This window comes from Serinus canaria, chromosome 2, assembly GCF_022539315.1.
Source record: "Serinus canaria isolate serCan28SL12 chromosome 2, serCan2020, whole genome shotgun sequence".
Lineage (NCBI taxonomy): Eukaryota > Metazoa > Chordata > Aves > Passeriformes > Fringillidae > Serinus > Serinus canaria.
Genome location: NC_066315.1, coordinates 57,839,056 through 57,858,496, shown reverse-complemented (window position 1 = coordinate 57,858,496; position 19,441 = coordinate 57,839,056). Strand labels below are relative to the sequence as shown.

At 40.7% G+C, this 19,441-nt stretch overlaps 1 protein-coding gene across 5 annotated transcripts in view; it reads right to left on the bottom strand.

Moving 5' to 3' along the window:
- Positions 1-19,441, bottom strand: part of COL15A1 (collagen type XV alpha 1 chain) — a 120,223-nt gene that overhangs the window by 33,172 nt on the left and 67,610 nt on the right. For 4 of the 5 annotated variants that reach the window (XM_018918262.3, XM_030234463.2, XM_050971046.1 and 1 more), the window contains 8 exons: positions 19,093-19,245; positions 15,202-15,270; positions 12,854-12,898; positions 10,474-10,509; positions 7,868-7,930; positions 6,920-6,955; positions 6,743-6,826; positions 1,750-1,815 (listed from right to left, as the gene is read on the bottom strand). In XM_018918262.3, the coding sequence (XP_018773807.2) occupies positions 1,750-1,815; positions 6,743-6,826; positions 6,920-6,955; positions 7,868-7,930; positions 10,474-10,509; positions 12,854-12,898; positions 15,202-15,270; positions 19,093-19,245 (552 nt within the window). The remainder of the gene's footprint in view (positions 1-1,749; positions 1,816-6,742; positions 6,827-6,919; positions 6,956-7,867; positions 7,931-10,473; positions 10,510-12,853; positions 12,899-15,201; positions 15,271-19,092; positions 19,246-19,441) is intronic. The other variant, XM_030234466.2, reaches the window with a different exon arrangement.

Below are 19,441 nucleotides of genomic sequence, written 5' to 3'. Positions count from 1 at the left end.
TGTATTGTGTGATTTGTGAATATCAACTCATCTGCTACTGAATTAAGAACTTCATTCAGTTGACAGTAAAGGTGTGAACCTCCACAACACCCTATGCTTCTAATTTAGCATTTATTTGCAAAAACTGGTGAGGCAGAGATCCAGAGAAGACTGAAAAAGGATGACATTTTCTACATATGAAAGGTGTGCAACCATTATTCAGCCTCCTCTGAATCTTTTCTAGATGCTGGCACAGAGATCACAGCAGCCACTCACCTTTCCCATTTTAGTCCTGGATGTCTTTGGATGGAAAACAGAGTGTGTAATAGGCTGTGAATAGAATCACAGATTGGGATTTGTATTGGGCACATTTAAGATTGCCCTGCTCTGGTAACTGCAGAGAGGCACTTTAATTTTGGTTCAGATCAGCAGAATGTTTATTTCCCCATCCACTATGAGACTGCACCTGTTTCCTTATTAGGGTTAGAGCTTTGAGTCTGAGGTTCAAATCTTTCTCACTGCAGCTGCTCTTCAAGCTACAGCACCTGCTTCTTTTTTGTGGGAATGTGACTCTAACATCTATCACAAAACAAAGGATTGAATTACCTCTGGCAAGTACTGTGGCAGAGCCCACACAAGGGGACCCATACTGTCCTGGCATCCTATTATGTCCAGGGATTAGGAGAACCAGGTCTTTGGGAAATACATGAAAATACTCTTCCATGACAATTGTTTTACCATAAGAATGGCTGGATGCAGCCACAATAAAATGAAGTTGTCCTGTGGTTTAACAGTAGGAAAGAGCCATGCTAGGCTAGCAGAAAAAGGTTAGAAGCTGCTGCTGGAGCTACTGCCCTTCTTTCCAGTTCAATGACAGGTTCAGTAAATATTTGTTTTGGGGCAGCTGTAATAATAAGATACAAAGTTTTTGCAGACTCTATCTATGTACAGTGGAATTCTGCTATTGGCTATGAACATTCTGACTTTCCTTGATTTATCAAGGATTTAATGCAGAGGAGATCACTGTGCTCAACAACAAGAAGACAGATAAAATAAAATACACAAACTAGAATTCACAAATGAAACTGGCTGTAAAGTAAGGTGCTTAATTTGTGGTGGGTAAGATTTTGCAAACTGCAACACGCTGTACACTTTTGGGCAAGTTTGAACAGACTCCATGACTGGAAAAGGTAGATTTCTCTTTGGATCCAGTCCTAGAACTTGAAGAAATGTTCAGGATTTCAAGAAGCATTCAGGATTTCAAGTATTTGACTGAACTATTTTGCAGCTAGAAGAGAACTTCAATTTCACATCTGTTGTTCTCTTATGAAATTCCTAGTTTTTCATTTGTAGCTATAACTTGTGTGAGACAAAGCTCATACACAGGAGCCCAGCATTTCTAGTTGAAGTCTCAAGCAGAACTGAGCAAAATACTTTTTATCCCAATGGTTTGTGACTGGAAAAACGTGAAGGAAAAAAATTGGAAGAAATGTAAATCTCGGTCTCTATTTTTGCAACAGTTCTATATTTCTGTAATTCTGAGAACATAGTTCAGAATCAGAGATAAGCCAATTTATTCCATACAAATGTGTAAAAGTAGTTTGTTTACACAGAGCTCAGTTCTGCCTGTAAGTACTTCCACAGAGGTTGGTGCTGAAGTTAGGAGAAACACAATCCTAATATACAGGAAACTCATCTCCAGTTGATACTCAAAAGAAGATGTTGAAGATAGAGCAAATCTGAAGATTTAATAAAGCAGTGTATACTCACTGGAGGCCCAAGGAGTCCTTTAATTTCAGTAAAATTAGAAATTCCATCCGTGTCATTGAGAAGCAACTGAAAAAGGGGTTAAGGAGCAGGTTGTTTCAAATGGTTTATGTAAGGCACACACACATTTTTAGAAATGTAAAGTTACCTCTTTGTAACTATTAAAAAACCCCAAGAATAAATAAGGTGACAGAAAAGGCTCTCTACTTCTAATTTTCTTTATACATCTGGAATAAAAAACCCTAGAATTTATTTTACATTTATTCTGTAAAGATCTCAGAATGCTTTCAGAAATTTAATTAACTGAGTCACATTTTTAATTTGAAAGCTATGGCACGAAATTTTGCAGCCTGAAGCCATTATGTATATCTCAGCAAGATAAAGATCAAATGGAGGTTTTATGCTCCAGTGTGTCACTGGCATTCTAAGGTGGTGAATCAGTCTGAGCACACTCATCCTCTGCTGCAGAGTTGAAGTTTTAATTATATTCTGGACATGTCTGCATCACACCATGCAGTGCCATGCTGTGATTCCTAAGTCAGCACTGATCACACTGCTGTGTCTGGAACCCCAAACTGTGATGTGGAGCAGCTCCTGCACCACCCAGGAGTCTCAGGATGCCTGAACAGCTCAGTGTAATTGCTCTGCTTCCTATCCTGGAATTGATGAGCTCCCCATTAGCCCAGACATTTCTGCATAATTTGATTACAGAATCCTAATAACAAAGGTGGACAGGGACCATTGGAGCTCTGGTCTAGCACTCCTCAATGCCAGGACAGGGCATGCCTTCAGGTGCCAGGGACTTACTTGGCCCATGAATAGACACGTTGTCACTGAGGTTTTGTGAGATTTGAATGCCTCTTTTACTGCCTGCAACCATGTGTAGATCAACATGACCAGACCAAAGTATTTTCCAACACTTGTTATGAATACAGTATCCAGGAGTTGAGTTTGAAACTACTTTGCTTTGAATAGGAGGTTTGACCATATGCCCTCCAGAGATCACTTCCAATACTCTTATGAGTCTCTGAATACTATTTTTCTAATCCAGATCACACATCCCATCCCATCCCATCCCACCCCATCCCATCCCATCCCACCCACTGTCATCTGAGCATGGCAGTGTATGGTCAGCTTTCTGTACTTTGAGGTCATGTTGAATAATTCATACAGCTAAAGCTTGCTGCTTCTGCTGGGTTCTTCTTTCTATTCCCTGTCCTGATGTTCTACAAAAACCACTGGAAAAACTGTCAAGTAAAAATAGGGTTTAGCTCCTACAGGCAGCACTCCATCTCCCAAGAACTCTGCAAGAACTCTGCTGCACTCTTCAGGGATAGTATGATGCCCTTGGTCCCACTCTATTTTCAGTTTTACACAGCCCAGAAAAGGAACAGGACACAGGCTGCTACTTTAATGACAGTAATAAAAGAGTCCTGCTGCTGGGATTGTTCTGTTTTATCTGGTGGCAGAAATCCAGGAGCCCTGGGTTTACATGGTCTTTTCATTGTGGAATCATTCATTATTCATTGTTTTTGGGCTCAATCCAAACTATATTGAAGTCAGTGAAAAGAATCCCAAAGGCTTCTCTGAGTTTGGGATCAGGCACATTGTATATTTTACAGATACAGCTGATCTGCAAATGGAAATTGTGATTGGAAAACCTCTACATAATGCTGAAGAACATTTGAAAACAAAAGGTAGAAGAGTGATGGTTAGAGGAAAAGATTGCACTCTTCACAACCTCCTCCAGGTATATAATTATTCATCATTGGGTTTGGAAGTGCAAACAGCTTTAATAACAACAATCCAGCAATATAACTCTTCAACACATTGAATTAGTTCAGAAAGTGCTGACTACAATTGTAAGGACAACATTGTTTTCCATATTTTAGGATGATTGTCTGGGTTGGTTTTTAAGTAAACCTACAGCTTTGCATCCAAAAGGCCTTGTCAGAATTATAGAAATTCTATAATATAGAAAATCCTTGTCTGAATTACAGAAATTCTGGCCTTGTCAGAATTATAGAAAGAACAGGCTGAACAAAATCTTTTGACATCTGTTTTACACCCTCAGCATTAACCATTCTTTGTTCTTTGTGACTTTTGTTTCTTGTACCTAAACTATGGGTGAATAGTGCCAGCCAAAAACAAAGGTTTGAAAGTTTGAAATTTAAATCCTATTACATTTCTCTATTCAAAATTACTTCTGTACTATACCAAGCTAAATTTGTGTGATACAATCTTAGGAACAAATATTATGGTTTTCTGGTTTTCACGATTCCATTCATGAAAATGCACTGAGTATCAGCAACTATGCTCTGAAAGAGTGAAATAGCCAATATAGGATGAGAAATATTGATTTTAGTGTTTTGGAATATCAAACAGTAGCAAACAGAGGGACACTTTTTTAAAACATGATGAGTCAGAGCAGACTTCCAGTTCAATCACAGGAGGCAACACAGGAGGCAGCAAGGACAGGAAGCCTCTGAGACCCACATTGCTGGTGGGAACTGCAGAAGCCTGGAAATGGATAGGTTCCACTGCAGAGCTCAGTTTTCCCCTAACACTTATTTTCATGGTGTGAGAAGTGGTTCTTGAAGGAACTAAATCCCCTCCACTCACACTGGGGCCAGGGGCAATGAGAAGGAAATCAAGGTCCACTTTTCAGTGCAGCTTGATCAATGTGCTATTAGCCAGATACTTACTGCTGAGGCCTGCCCTGAGCCACAGCTGTCCATGTCAGCTCTAAATATTTCAACAGTGCTGAAACTGAACTAACTCTTTATTTGCTTATTTTTTTGTCAAGCAACATAAAGTTGGTTTAGTTGTATCCACACAGCCCTTCTTAAGAAAACTTCCTTCCAACTCTGATGGATAAGTCTTGGACTTCTGTAGCCCAAGAAGTATTGTTCTTGGCTACACAATGGTTAAATGAATGACCCTGACCTGGAGAGTGATCTCTCTAAGTGGCCTGTGGTTCACTCAGGTCACTGATCTCTGCTGCTCTATCCACATCAAGCCAATATCCACATTACAACAGCTGGCAGTGATATTTATTTAAGTTCTGCAATTCCAACTGCAATTGATAGGTCTGCTTGGAATAGTTCTTTTCCATATTTGAAGCTTACTATGAAAGATGAGAGACTGAGTCAACAAAACACACTTGGATAATTTAATGTCTATCTCAGCAAACTTACTGCAAACAAATGTCCTGTTCTTACACAAGCATTTGTGAGATAGGAAGAATTCAATGTCATACAAAGTGACACAGACTTCCCCACACGGTTCATTAACTGTATCAAAATCCAGTACACCAAGTTCTCAGAGAAATCTTCTGATTAACAATACAGAGGATTTGACAGCTCTTGCTGTACCTCCCCAGAACACCTAAATTACAAATGTACATAAAGCCATAAATGCTCTCAGTTTTTAAAAAGAGCTTACTTCCAAAACCCAAAAGTACTTAGAGAAGGAAATGGGAATCTCCATGGACTTGTAGTACACCTAATGCAATACAGATTCTACCAGGCTCTATACATTTCTGTAATACATGGTAAAAGTAGTTCATACAGGGGATCAGGAGGATTCAGAGGATGTACTTTAGGTTTCTTCAGACATAGCTACATGTTTGACAGATGTGTGGACTGTGACTAGTCCATGTAGGGAGCCATGCAGCCTCCAGCAAGCAAGTGTCATTAGTTTATGTCAGCTTCAATAATCTTTTTTTGCTCTTTATATGAACTGTCCCCCCTCTGAGGCTGTCCCAGTGGGTTTTTTTTCATGTATTAATAAGCTATGGAGCAACACATTGAGGTCCATTTTTACTGCAAACAGAGCTGTTTAGCCACTGATAAGAGTTAAGGTCCCACAGTGGCACCATGGCAGGGCTGTGAGAAAGAACATGAATTTTACATCAGCATTTCTATCACAACTACTGAGCAGTTCCCCAGGAACTCCAACAGAATTGGGATAAAGTGTTGAGCTGCTGACAATCCCACTATGAGCAGGAGTTTGAACACAACCAGCATTTCTGTGAGTCTATAATTCTGCTCATCCAAGACTCAGGATCCAAGATCCTAGTATTCTGCACGGATTCCCGGTAAATTCAGTAAAGAAAAAACCACTTCAGTTAGGACGGGTGACATGTCCTATGGGATGAAAATTAGTGCTATATTTACTATTGGTAGTAGAACCTAAGTGAAAGCTCAGTTGTTTCAGTCAAAAAAGGTTATGTGTAGTCCAGCTTGGTGATAATGATGGTGCCAAGCTCTCCTTAACACAGATTTCTCAGCTGGGCATTTTCTCTTGCAATTACAAACCACTTCTTACTGCCCTTATATGCATTCCTGTGGACATGTCTGGCTGTTTTAGGCACCTCCACCTCTCAGAGGTGAAGTTTCCTGCAGTCACTCACAGTTCCTCCAGATATTAATGTTACACCAGGCCAACTCTATATTCATTACTGCATATAGAACTGTTTTTGCAAAGGCTGATGTACAGACAGCAAAACAAACTGAAAATATACCTCCACCTAAAGCATACTGGAGAGCTTTCATGGGCTTCTACTGTTCTACCCTTTGTTGCTTCCAGAGTCAGTGCTCTGGTTTGTATAGTGGACAACAATCAGGAAATGACTCTCCCCTACATACTGCTGTGCCTCAGGTGCTTTGCTGTGTTAAATACTCCCAGTTTTGTATTTCGCTGTTGGTTTCTATTTCCTGTTCACAACTCCTGCAGAATCAGCTAAAGAGTTTGTGCGAGATGCTCAATATGACCTACCTCACAACTCTTGTAGTTAAGCTCTTTACCCAATTTCTTCCAATCCAACACTTTCAAAACTAAATAATTTGATACAGAGACATATTGAGAATTTTTTGTTTTGAGGGACAGACTTATGACCTGAATGTGAGCAGCAGAATTGCCAGTGTATTAACCACTTGTGCCCTCTTCTCTGTAAGGGGAGTTACAGACCTCAATGCTCGACATGCACACTTACCTCAGGTATTGCTATCACTGGTCCTGGTGGTCCTGGTGGTCCAGGAGGTCCCACAATACTGTTCCCATCCTGTCCTGGTTCACCCTATTTCAAAAGCATTACATGTGGAAAACCCAGGCACTAAGCACGATATTTCACACAGGTTTCTCGAAAAGAATGAAATCCACACAATCTCACCCGAGGTCCTGGGTCACCCTTCTCTCCTTTTGGACCCTTCAGGTGATTAAAAAAAAAAGAGAGAAAAAAAAAAAAGAAAAGAGCATAAGTGATTTAAAATTATGAAATGTGCTCTCTCTTGCTTCACAAAAAGCACAGCAGGGAATTTCATGTACAGAACTATCAATTCCCAGCTCTCTCAAAACACACATGGGGCCAACTAGTTTCAACTCCGATCTTCTGAAGGTTTGATGCTTAAAAGTATTTCCCAGAACTTTGACAGAGTTCACAGATGACTAGAAGCAAATGGGCACAAAACATTTCATTAGCTGGGAATGAATCCAGTGAACCCTTCTTTCACTGCACTGAAATCAGCCATCCCTGGCTGTGCTGTCCTTTTCCGGCATCAACCACATCAGTTGTGCCCAGGATTTCCCAGGGGACCCGATAGGAGAAGACAGGGAAGCTAAACTGTCATCTTTCAGTCAGCTTATTTCTAAGCTTGATCAGCCCCTCTGTAGAACTCCCTGTGCTGGAAATGCAGACACTTGTCTGGCACAAGTGAGAGGAAGGCGCCAGGGGATGAGCCGTGGGACTTCCCAAGCAAAGCACGCTGTAATCCTCGAGGGTCTTAAGCATGAGAAATACATTAAAATCACCTCTGAGCCTGCTGGCTTTCCTCTAATTAAAGGCAGAGCTGATTTCTGAATAATTAAAAGCAGAAGGAGCATTGAGGAATCAGAACTAGCCTCTGGAGATGCCTGTATCTCTGACAGATGAGGGAGGCATGGGCAAGGTACACTCTGCTTCTGTGTTTTTGGTCTGAGGTAACAGCTCCAGGTTAGGCAGGACAAGCACAGCCCCAGCTCTTCACCCTCTGCTAGCGAGCGCTGATCCTGCTGACCTGTAAGAGGCAGGTTTGGGAGCCAGTGTGTGTCAGTGACCAGAGAGGAGGATAACCCTACTCACCACTTCTCCAGGATGCCCAGCAATGCCAGGAAAGCCTGGTTTTCCATCTGTGCCCGGCATCCCCTGCCACAAAGAACATTCAGTTATTCTCTCTAAACTGCATTCAGTTTCACACAAGCAGGAGGCTGCCGCTGGGGAGGGTCACGATACGGGGCTGGTGGGCAGGTTTGGGGGAGGCTCATTATCTCATTAGTCATCTGCTCTCTCCACTCCTCCTGCTCTTTCCCCCTCTCCAGAGCAGGCTTACTGCTTTTTTTTCCCCTGCAGCTTCAATCCTTTTTCACTGCTTCCACCCCTGCTTAGCAAAAGGGTGAATTTCCTTACTTTCCCTCAAAATACATTTGATGAGTGATTTCCACCCTTCAGCTAAGAGACTCTCAAGCTGCAGGAAGAGAAGGGATGTAGACATTGGCATTGGATGTAGGCAGGAGTCAGTGTGTGGGGCAAAACCACCCCCTGCTCTGTTTTAATACAGGCCTGTAAAGGACTGCTGGAGTCTGACAGCTGCTCTGCTCTATGGGAAAAACAGAAGCACTAAGGATAATGCAGCTTCCTCTGAGAAAAATGGATAAAAGAAGGTTCTAAATTCTTAGAGGATCAGATAAACAGTGAGCTACACTTTTTGCATCTGTTTTTCTCTGCATCATATGAAAGAGCAAAGGAAATGACACAGAGCAGCCTAATGATTCATCCAAGGGACCAATTACTCTTGTTAGCTTGTTTTTTTGGTGGGGTTTTTTGGGTGATTGTTTTGTATGTGGTTTTGAGGGTTTTTTTGGGTTCTTTTTTGTTTTTTTTTTTTTTTTTTTTTGGCTTTGAGGGTTTTATAAATATGCTGGGGATTTTTTTGCTTCATTTTGGTTTTTGGAAAATACTGTTTTGTTTCCAACTTTTTGCTCTGCTTGAAGAAATTTTTGTTGGGTTTTAACAGTAGGTAGTACCACCATAAGAGATTTAATGTGCCTGCTTCATTAAGAGAGGACATTGTCACTGCTATTTCTGTTTTTGTCAGTGATCAGTGAAGCATGTGGGTCAGGAATGAAGTATGATTTCTGAAGTACTCTATTCTTCATTTTATAAACAATTTTATAGGCAGGATAAAGGGTGCCTGACAGCTAATGGAATTTAGGCATCAAAGCAGCTACTGGGATTTTGATATCTGCATGAGCAGTAAATAAGTTTCTCAAGTGCTTATGGAAAATTATAAGTATCTATCTGCAGCTAAGGTAAATGGGCAGAGGAAACAACCTTGGAAAAACAGCTATTCTACAAGAGAATGTGGTCATTTCAGGCATGTTGATACCTGCAGGATAGCTTCCTACCATTACAAATGATGAATAATTTCTCCCATTTGTTTTCCTAATGAAGTTTAAATGGGAAGAAAAGGTTCAGGAGAGGTAAGGTGTTTTATTGCAACTAATGTATCCAGAGACATCCTTGATTCTAACTCCCATCATATTTTAAGAATGTAGCTCATTGCTCAGGTACAAGAAAACAAATACCTCTTTTAGTTTGAGGCTCAAAGGGATAAATTGCTTATTTTTAAATTAATTCTGTAGACACTCCACTTAAAATATGCACATATTTCAAATGAACTCTCACATAAAACATAATAATTACTAGAAAAAGGACCTCAGAAGAAAGGACATGTATGAATCATAAAGAAAATACTCTATAGTCTCAAACTGGTTAAGAAGAGTTAATGACTGTCCTGTGTGTCAGTGCATCAGCTTTAATTATCATGCTGACAAATATCTATGTGAAATGACAACACTCATAATATGTACAGCAGATGGAATTTATGGCAAGAAGAGTCCTGCTACATTGTTGGTATTTTAAAAAAATAAACAAGCAGATGCTGCTAGAAGACTGTGATAATACTCTTGTAAATACTCAGCAAGCATAACTGCATTTATCTTGTTTCCTAGAGTAAATTTTGATTTCAGGGCTGTCCCAAATGCAGAAGAAGGCTATTTTATTTTATTTTATTTTATTTTATTTTATTTTATTTTATTTTATTTTATTTTATTTTATTTTATTTTATTTTATTTTATTTTAATTTTTAAAAATTTTCTATGAGTCACATCAGCGCTCTCTGCTGGCTTATGCCTGCAAAAGACACTCAGGTCAGACGGAGCAGCCAGGAGCAGCACAGTCCCAACAGGAGTTTTGGGGAGGGCTCCAAGGGGAACCCAAAGCAGAACAGGCAGGGATTAAGACAGACATGAGCCTCCTACTGTAGCACAGACCTGTGGGGCGCTCTGGTGTGGGCTGAGAGCTACACACCACCAGATGAAGGAACAGAGGCATGTGGAACTTAGTTTTCTGTCTAAGTTTTGCTGATTTTTATCTTCCTCCTGGTGAAAATGTGCAGGGCTTTGCAAGATGCCTTTGAAGACAAGCACCTTTTAGATGCAATTTTAGATGCAATTTTAACATTTTAGGCAGAAGTCTTAAGCACCAGGTTATACTGGCTCCTTGGGCTCTAATATGCTGACAGAGCAAGAAACATTCATGAAGTGCATTCCCTAAGTGCATGAAGAGATGAAAAGAAACAGAGGAAAGAAACAGCTGAGGTTTTAGATCAGGTTAAACAAACTTCCCACCTTTGAACCTGGGGGACCTATGTTGCCTCTTTCTCCCTGAAACAGAGACACAGGAGGGCTCAAGTATCAAAGTGAGCAGTAATTGCAAGGATTTAAAGCATGAATGCTACTCTCCTTAAAAACAGAGGAACCAAATGGAGTAAAGCAATTAGCAAAAATATGGCATATGCTTGGTAAAGTGATGCTCAGCATACATTTGTGATTTGGTTCTGAGATTTTAACCACCCAGTCGCCACCCACATCTGAAGAGTTTGTGGTCACGACTCATTATTTTCGCTGAGCACCGACCAAGCACCTTCCTGAAACCTCATTTTGACGTCTGAAATCAGCTCATGGTGACATTCCCCAGCTCTACCACTGCAGCCACCACCTTGTGCCCCCACAAAGGACTCACCATCTTCCTCCAAACCAGCTAACTCAGTCCCCTCACACTGCTGCTCTCTCCACCTACCCAGGCACTGCGTCAAACCACGAATGAAATAATGAGCACTGCACTGTTCCACCTTTGGGACTGATTCTGCAGGATTTTAGCCCCAAGCAGACATGGTTCCTCAATTTTCTAACAGAGAGCATCCATTTAGTTCATTTATTTGAAGATAGAGAATATAAACTGGAATAAATCAGCCATTGCCTCAAATGTTATATTTATGCTTACTTCTTTTTAGGAGTTTATATATTCAAGAGTGTATGAAGACTGTAGACTGTTTTTTAACAAAAACAGCTTTTCATAACAATAAAAGTGAAAGCAGAATTTGGATCCATGCTTACTTGCTAGGAAAGAGAAAAAATTTGATCCTAGCTAGTCTTCTCTGACAGCTGTACTTGTCTGGGGTGTTTGATGCACGACACAGAGCTATACCTTCAGCTCCTCGTGATGCATTAGCTCTTGGTTTTGGGAGGTGGGTGGTTGTTGTATTTTGCTGCTGTTGCCTAGTGAAGTCATTTATAATCATGAAAAGTGGGTGTAAAATTCATCCCCATGAGGATGATAGTGTATTAAAACCACTTTATATTAATTTTGCCATAGTATACCCGGTTTTGTAAGATGTCAGGCAGTAGCACGTTCCTTTCTGTTTCTCCAGTGACTTGGGGATGAATGACTCATGGTTAAACCAAGGTGATGGTGAGGTCTCTTTGCCAAGGTTTATGACTATCTCTACCACTCCAGCCCATTTCCTAAATCCTAGGAATCTTGCTACCTCAATTTCTGAAATCTTTGTGAAGCAGAATTTCTTTGAAACAAAATTTCTAGCTAAGGGCAGAGAATAAGCTCTTAAAAAAAAAAAAAAAGTGTTTACAGCGTGGAGACTCGGCACCTACACATGTGCCCAGAGCAGCATCATGTGAGAGCACATCTATTCTTGCCAGTCCACTGCAGTATCACTCACCAACACGTGCTGTGCAAATTGTGGTTTTTTCACTCATAAGTAACGTGCTCCAGCAGTAACAGGAGTGGTACACTATGGAGGGACTTTTTGCAGCCTAGAAGCTGAGCTTTACAGGCTTTAGACAGAGGGGGCTGGCCTGATCTTTGGTGGCTGTTGTGCTATGAATTAGGTGTGTGCTGTTATTGCTGGCAATTGGCAGTCAGTGATTAGTGCTGGGTGTAAGTTCAGGTGAAAATTTCACAGTGAGAGGATGGGCACTGCCACTTCCCATCTTCCACTTCCTGCTCTTTCAATGTTACTGTTATTGCCCAGGGCAATAAAGACTTTAAATTTCTTTAACTTCACATTTAAGGTGTTATCATGCTCTACTGTTAACCTGAGTGGTAGTCAAGCTTTCCATGGGAATAGGAAAAGCCTCTTCCTGTCTAAGGACTCATTCTGCAAATCTGCCCTTTTCTTCTGTGATTTTTCATCTCTCCATTTTTTCCTCATTGGTTACACAACCAGTAGCAGCACCAAAGTGGGAAAATTCAGTCACTTCTATGCTCAAATAAAACCAAGGCAAAGTAGTCCTTGCTCCTCCCTTCTTCCCCCCAGCACCTTCCAGAATGTTTTCCTATCACTTTCTGGGATCAGAAGGCCTCATCATGCAGATTTCTCTTTCAACAGCATCATGTAACCTCTCTGAGACCAGAGTGATGTATAAATGAGCAACAAAGAGAAATTGCCAGATGTCCAAAAAAAATTTAACAAAGATGTGATGGACTGTAATAGTGCAGTTAGTATTTACTCACTGCTCTTGTTGGATGTGAAGTTATTCTAATAATGCACATTTTGCATAGATATCCAGTGTAAATGGGAACAAAATTTGTCCCAGCTTAAGCAGTACATGAATCTTAAAGGAAAGCTTTTATGCTCAGGTAAATTCTGGGAATACAGAAATAAAAAAAAATATGCTAAAGCAATATAGTTTACCTTTCAAGTGTTTTTACCTTTGGTCCTAATGGTCCACGCTGTCCAGGTCTTCCTGCAGAACCCTATAAAAATTTACTAGTAAATCCACATGGCATTTCAAAATAAATATTTTTCAGAAAAAAAAATGTAACTCACTATCATGACTGTTCCAAAAACAATGCTGGAGACCTTTAGTGCTAACAGAGAGCAATAAAATGCACCTTTTCTTACAAATACGACTTTTGTGCTGTCACTGCATACTATACACAGCTTTAGGAAATATTAGAAATAAATTGGTCCAAGTGCATTTGTTGTGATGTATTGCTTTCAAGTGCTTACAATTTTTTGAATTTGCATTCTTGGCTAAAATCAAGATATGCTACCTGTTTAGAGATGACACAGTCTTGCTAGGTTTAAAAGCAGTTTCTTAAAAGGTTTGTTTCAAAAATTATTTGGAAATTCAAATTCCTCTCATCCCTATATGGTGACATGGGTTGTAAAGAACAATTATGGCTATTTGATGGTAAAATGGACAGCAGTTCATTATTGGACATTGTGGAAAGTTGAATGGAAGAGAAAGGAATTCAACAAAGTGATTGAATTGTCTTTATCTGGAATATGAAGGCAGATATAAATGGTATTGCTAAATAATGAGAAAACACCACTGAAACTTTACACTGATCTGTGGAAGAAAAAAATAGAAACCCTGAAAACGAGAGCTGAGCAGTCAGAAAAAAATTTTATATTTCTCCTTCAAACCCCAATCACTATTTTCTGATAAAAGATTAATAGAAATCTCAACAGATACAAAGACAGTGCCAATAAACGTAATTTATTTCTTAGCAGCTGTTTTGAGTTGCAACCCCCTTTGAAGCAGATTCTCAGTTGTCACCTCAACACCACTGGTTACTCTGGAGTTGTGATAAGGTGTAAATGGCTCAAAGTGAAGTAGCAGTAAGTCTGTAAAAGCATTTTCATCATTTCAGCAAAATTCTTATTTTTCTTATTTTCTTTTTCTCATCTGTCTTCTGCACTGACTCAAACTTTGCAGAGTAATTAAGCAGTAACGTGAAAATTTTGTTCAACTGCAACAAGATATTTTTTGAATATTTATAGCTGAGTGACTTGGAAACAATGCCTGTTATAAAACCAAATGTGAGAGTAAGGCTGTGACTAAGGCAGGTCAGACTGCAGAATTTTGGCCCTGCTTGTAGATACCTCCTTGTTTCAGCAAACAGATTCAATACTTCTTTTTGTAACTGTATTTTTGTATTTTTTTTAGTATCTAGGAAAAGACATAAGAGGGTGCAAAGTTCTCTAAGCTATCAGCTGCAGCTTCAGTGACTAACAATCATTAGCACTTTAAACCAGCACAGTAGAGAGCTGCTCAAGCCACTCCCGCCTCCAGTGTTCAGTTGGTGTCTGATCAGTCATGGAATCACAGGCACAGGATTGTACAGGCCTGTGGAGGCCATCTAATCCAATCACCCCCTTGAAGCAGAACTGTCACCAGCTTCAGATCAGGTCAGCCGTGCTTCTGTCCAGCAAAGCCTCCATAACTCCAAGACCAGACCTTCTGCAGCCTCCCTGGGCAATTGCTCCAACCTTCTAGGGAACAGCCTTCTCCTGAAGCTTAGCCTGAACATCACAACCTGCAAATTGTGACCACTGTCCCCTGTTGCACCATCTGGCACTACCAGGAGCAGATCAGCTTCACCATCCTTGCAGCTGGCCCTCAGAGATTCATTAAGTAGCTACTGGATTGTGCCTTTCTCTCCTTTTGTGGCCAGACTAAACCACTGGAACTCCTTCTATTGTTAAGAATGACAATAAATCCAAATGATCTGGTTGGTACTGATAGATTATATTCCCATATTCCCTACTTGATGATTTAAGTGGCCCACACTAGCAAAAAAATCTCCTGAGATACAGTGATGAATAAATTTATAGTTTAAAAGTTGTATTACGCACATTTGGTTGCCAAACTATAACATTTCAGTTTAATCTTCGTATGTGTGAGTCACCTTCATACGTGAGAAAGGAATCTATTAGGGTGAAGGGAGAAACAGAGAGCTAGATAGCATAAAAACCCTTATTTTACCCTTTGATATCTCAAAAATGCATCACAGCTGAATAAAAAATAAAATCATTAGCTAATGAGGTGTCAGAGAAGTACCATTCAGATTCTTTGGAGGACACAGTTATTTTAATGACATTCTAGGGCAAGTGAATCCATTTCAATGTAGTCACTCTCACTCTATAGCTGATTGGGGCTATATGTGTCTAAAAAACAGAATGGAGGAAACCTCTGTTTGGAAAAAAACCCAAGACAAACCAAATAACCCAGCAACAAATTACACTCCCCTCCCCTAAAACACCCACTCACCTTTGGTCCCCTTGGTCTGGGAATTCTTGGTTCACTTAACAGATCGATGCTAGCTGATCCTTCCATGTCCTAATGGAAGAGACAAAATGCTACAGAATTTAAGAATTTATCTTTTGGGGTTTTTTTTTTCTGGTTGTGTTGTTTTGTTTGTTTTTCCAACTGCTCTGTTTTCTGAAGTTCTGTAAAAACTGGAAACATACTGAACACAAATATTTTAATCTTTTCTCATCAACTTTTTTTTCAGAGAGAAACAGATGATGTTCTGGAGATAGGCTTTGCTCAAATGTGATAAAATCATGCTGGTCTTCCTTGCAGAAACTCTGGTGTTTACTGTCTTGCCAACTTGACACCATTGCTCTGGCACTCCAGGCTGAAGAGCATCAAGCAGAAGTGAGACAGTAAGTACTGTGTTTAAGCACACTTTTAAGCAGTGCAGCATTTACCTGTCACCCAGCTACTAAAACACCAATGCCTAGTAAGTGTTACCATGACTGATTTATGGCAGGGAGAGCTTGCAGTTTAAAGGCAGCAATTGCTTTTCACCAGTAAAGGTTCTTCCCAATTCTTACAGTCAAATATTGAACTCCTGCCTAAAATACTGCTTTCTGAAATTGAGCTGAAAAAAATCCTGCCATCAAATTGTAGAATTAATTATATTGAAAGGTCTCAGAGGCTGCCTAGCCAAATTCCTGTCAAAAGTAATGTCAGCACTGAATTCCAATCAGGTTGTTTGGGGCATTGGAAACTCAGGAACCTTACAGAGATTAAGTGTTCTCCAGACTAAGCAAGCTCAGTTCCCTGAGGCTTTCATTACAGGTCATCTGCTCCAGTCCACTGCCCATTTCCACTGTCCTCTGCTAATTTCAGAAATAAGTCTCCGTGTAGTGGGAATCCTTGAGAGCAGACTACCTATTATTTCCCATGGAGATTTTTTAGTAGTTTTCAAGGAAGCTACACAGAAAGCAGAAGCTTTCATTGTTCAATGACATTCCAGATACATGGCAGAAGTGGGAGGTGCCAGTTCCAAAGAAGTAAAGAAATAAATTTGCAGGCTGCCATAGTTACTTGTCTCAGGCCCAGCACCTCTCATGCTCCTATCCCCTGGTTTGTGCCTAGTCCAAACTTTTCAGACTGTTCTTCAAAACACCTGCATGAGCCATGCCAGCAGGGAACTGTTCACTTGGTTTCAGCTGCAGTTTTAGTTGCAGCTGTGCTGGCTTAATTGTTTCCTTTTTCTGAAAAGAGAAAATCTTAATCTTTGTTTTATTTCCCTGCTCACAGCCGTACAGCCTCCATTCGCAACATCAGCAGCGTGGGTTGGATCCCCTCACTTTCCTTTAGATGACTCAAATGGCAGAGAATATGCTACTTTTGGGGTGCCAGTGCTCTCTAAAATTTTAGTACATTAAATTGGCTTGTGGAAGAATTGATGGAATACTGAATGCTAGTGCATGTGAAGGGTGGGAATGTGCCAGGAATGTCTGCAGATGGGGAAGGAAGAGGAGCAAAGCAGAACCTCCTAGGGACAGCAAGCCCTTGTGTCAGCTTCCATGTTTGGAGGACCCAGTCCTGGCCCATTTAGCTTTCTGCCAGTTAGTGACTGGAATGGCCCAGCTTAGCCCAGCTGTGGTGCACTCAGGTGATGGTGTAAGGGGAAGGGTGAGACACCTGCCAGATCACCTGCAGCTACTACTGAATGACAGCTCAGCACCAATGTATGGAAAACATCATCTGACCTGACGCCACTGAAAAAGTTAGATCTTGTCCTTCTGACCTTTTCTGCCAACTCCACAAGAGTAAGAGAAGCAGAAGGAATGCACAGCTGGAATCAGGTCCTTCGTTTTGGGGGACCAAGGTGAGAGACCTTTTATGCAACTTCACCCCAGATTGATTTAATGTTTTTCAGACTTCCATACTGCTCCTCCATCAGCCATCAGTGTATCAATCACCAAGAGAAAATCTCCCCATATTCTCTTTGGCCTGTTTAAGCAAACTCTCCCTCTGGAGGGTAAACCACACTGTGTTTCTGGGCCCTTTCCCTTAACTGCACTGTGCCAGTCTGTTTTTCCCTTAAAGACAGTGCTTGATGCTTGCTTTATATAACACATCATCTCTTTTGACATCTGCATGTTTTTAATGGGTTTACCAGGTACCTTCTGCAGCTCAAACTGTTCTTTTGGCAAGCATAAGTGCCAGCAAACACCATGCCATTTGGTTTTTGCACATAGCTGATCACAGATGCTAACAAGTGCTAGCAGGAGTATTTTGCAGAAGCAGCCTTACCGCAATAAACAGACTGCCAACCAAAAGGTAGTGTCACCCCAGCAGACTGGCAGACCATGGTGCTGCCTCAACAGATGGCAGGGGTGGGCATCCAAAAGATCAGCTACAGCTAGCAAGCCTGTTTAAAGTAGTATTCCTCTCAGGGAAATGACAATCATATCAATTTTGTTTGGACCAGATAAAGTTTGAGATGAAGTCAGTCAAGACACTGTCAGTGCAGTTAGGGCTCAAATCCTTCTGTGTTTGCATCCATAAAAGCAGGGACTCCCAGTTTTCACCCTTTCCTGCTCATCTGCTAGGTTTGCTCCTCTAAGACTTAGGTATTAAAAGTGGCAGAGCTTGACCCTAAGCTCATAATTTCAGGAGAACTCTTTGGTGACATAATAAGGGCACACTGCCTTTTACTCAAATAGTGCTAATGGTGAAAAGTGGAGAATCTCTCAAAGAATGGGTCCTCACAGGTCACAGAAGATGACTGTAAGTCAGAGAAACCATCATTCTGGGCTAAAACTCAGATGTGACTTGCCAGTGGTCCTTAACTCATTCTGAGACAAGTAGATATTTATTCAGGGAGACTGTGTACCAGTGCAGTGTGCCTAAGACAAGGCAAAGGACTGTTTGCTTAGACTTCAAGCTGCTTCTTGCTAACAATTTCAGTGCTGGCAATTAAGAACTTGTGGACTCCTAGAGAGATTTTTGTCCACTGACAAAAATCACTGACATGATTCACTGACATCAGTGAGATTATTAACCAGTAGTGTACATAGTACAATATCCTTCAGTCAGACATTAGAAATCAAATTAGGTCTCTAAACAAGCTCTAGTGGTCACGTCTGTGACACCTCAAAGTGTGTGTGGAGTAAAGAAAAGAAAAATACAAAAGAGTTGGGGTAGATACTAAGAGGAATGTGCAGGAAAACTGGTATATTTTAAACACTACCACCTTACTGCTGCCATTCTACAGAGGGCCAGTAACTTTGGTAACATTTCTAATGAGACTACCCCGAGTTACTGCGCCACCTTTATTCCATCCCACGACATAAACAACTCTAGAAAGACTTTGCTGAGCCACACAGGTAAATTAGAATTGAAAAATGCATGGAAAATAAGGAAGAAAAAAAGTGAAGACACAGATATGAGTATTGATAATGACACTTTCTTGGCCTCTCTTCACAAAGATGCTAATGCATCAGCTCTAATTCTTGAACTTGAGTGTTCTTCCCCTGCCTTTCTTTACTGCAAAGCCACTTTCTGCTGCAACAACATTATCCAAATGACCAGTTCTGAAATGATATGCAAAACTCATCTTGAGCTGGCCTGATCTCATATTTTTAAGTGATGAAGGCATTGTTCTCAGAAGTAGAAAAAGTAACATCTGCAATTTTATATTTTCAATAGAACATTTTTGTCCTAAGTAGAACAGACCATGAGGTCAGAAATGAGCAACATGTGTCTCTGTATTTACAGTCCTTGGCAATTTCAATCCAGAACAATTACTGTGTCAACAATTCAGACTTAAATACCTGTGAAATATAAAGGTGATCACACTGTCTTTCTTCTGGAGGAAATATATCCATAGTTACAACAAACTTCAGAAGAGCAAAATACCTCAAATCCCAAGCTGTAACTAAGTCCTGGTGGTCCAGGAGGTCCAGGGGGCCCAGGAGGTCCAGGAGGTCCTGGTGGTCCAGGTTTTCCAGGAGACCCAATAGGGCCAGCTTCTCCTTTGGGGCCTATTGATCCCCTGACTCCAGTATCACCCTAAAATAAAAATTCAGGCTATTGATATACTGAATTTGTCTCAGTAAAGGCAAATAAGTTGTTTCACAGGATCACAGAATGGTTTGGGTTGAAAAGCTCATCAAGTTTCAATCCCTCTGCCATGGGCAGAGACATCTTCCACTAGACCAGGTAGCTCAAAACCACATCCAACCTGGCCTTGAACATCCCCAGGAAG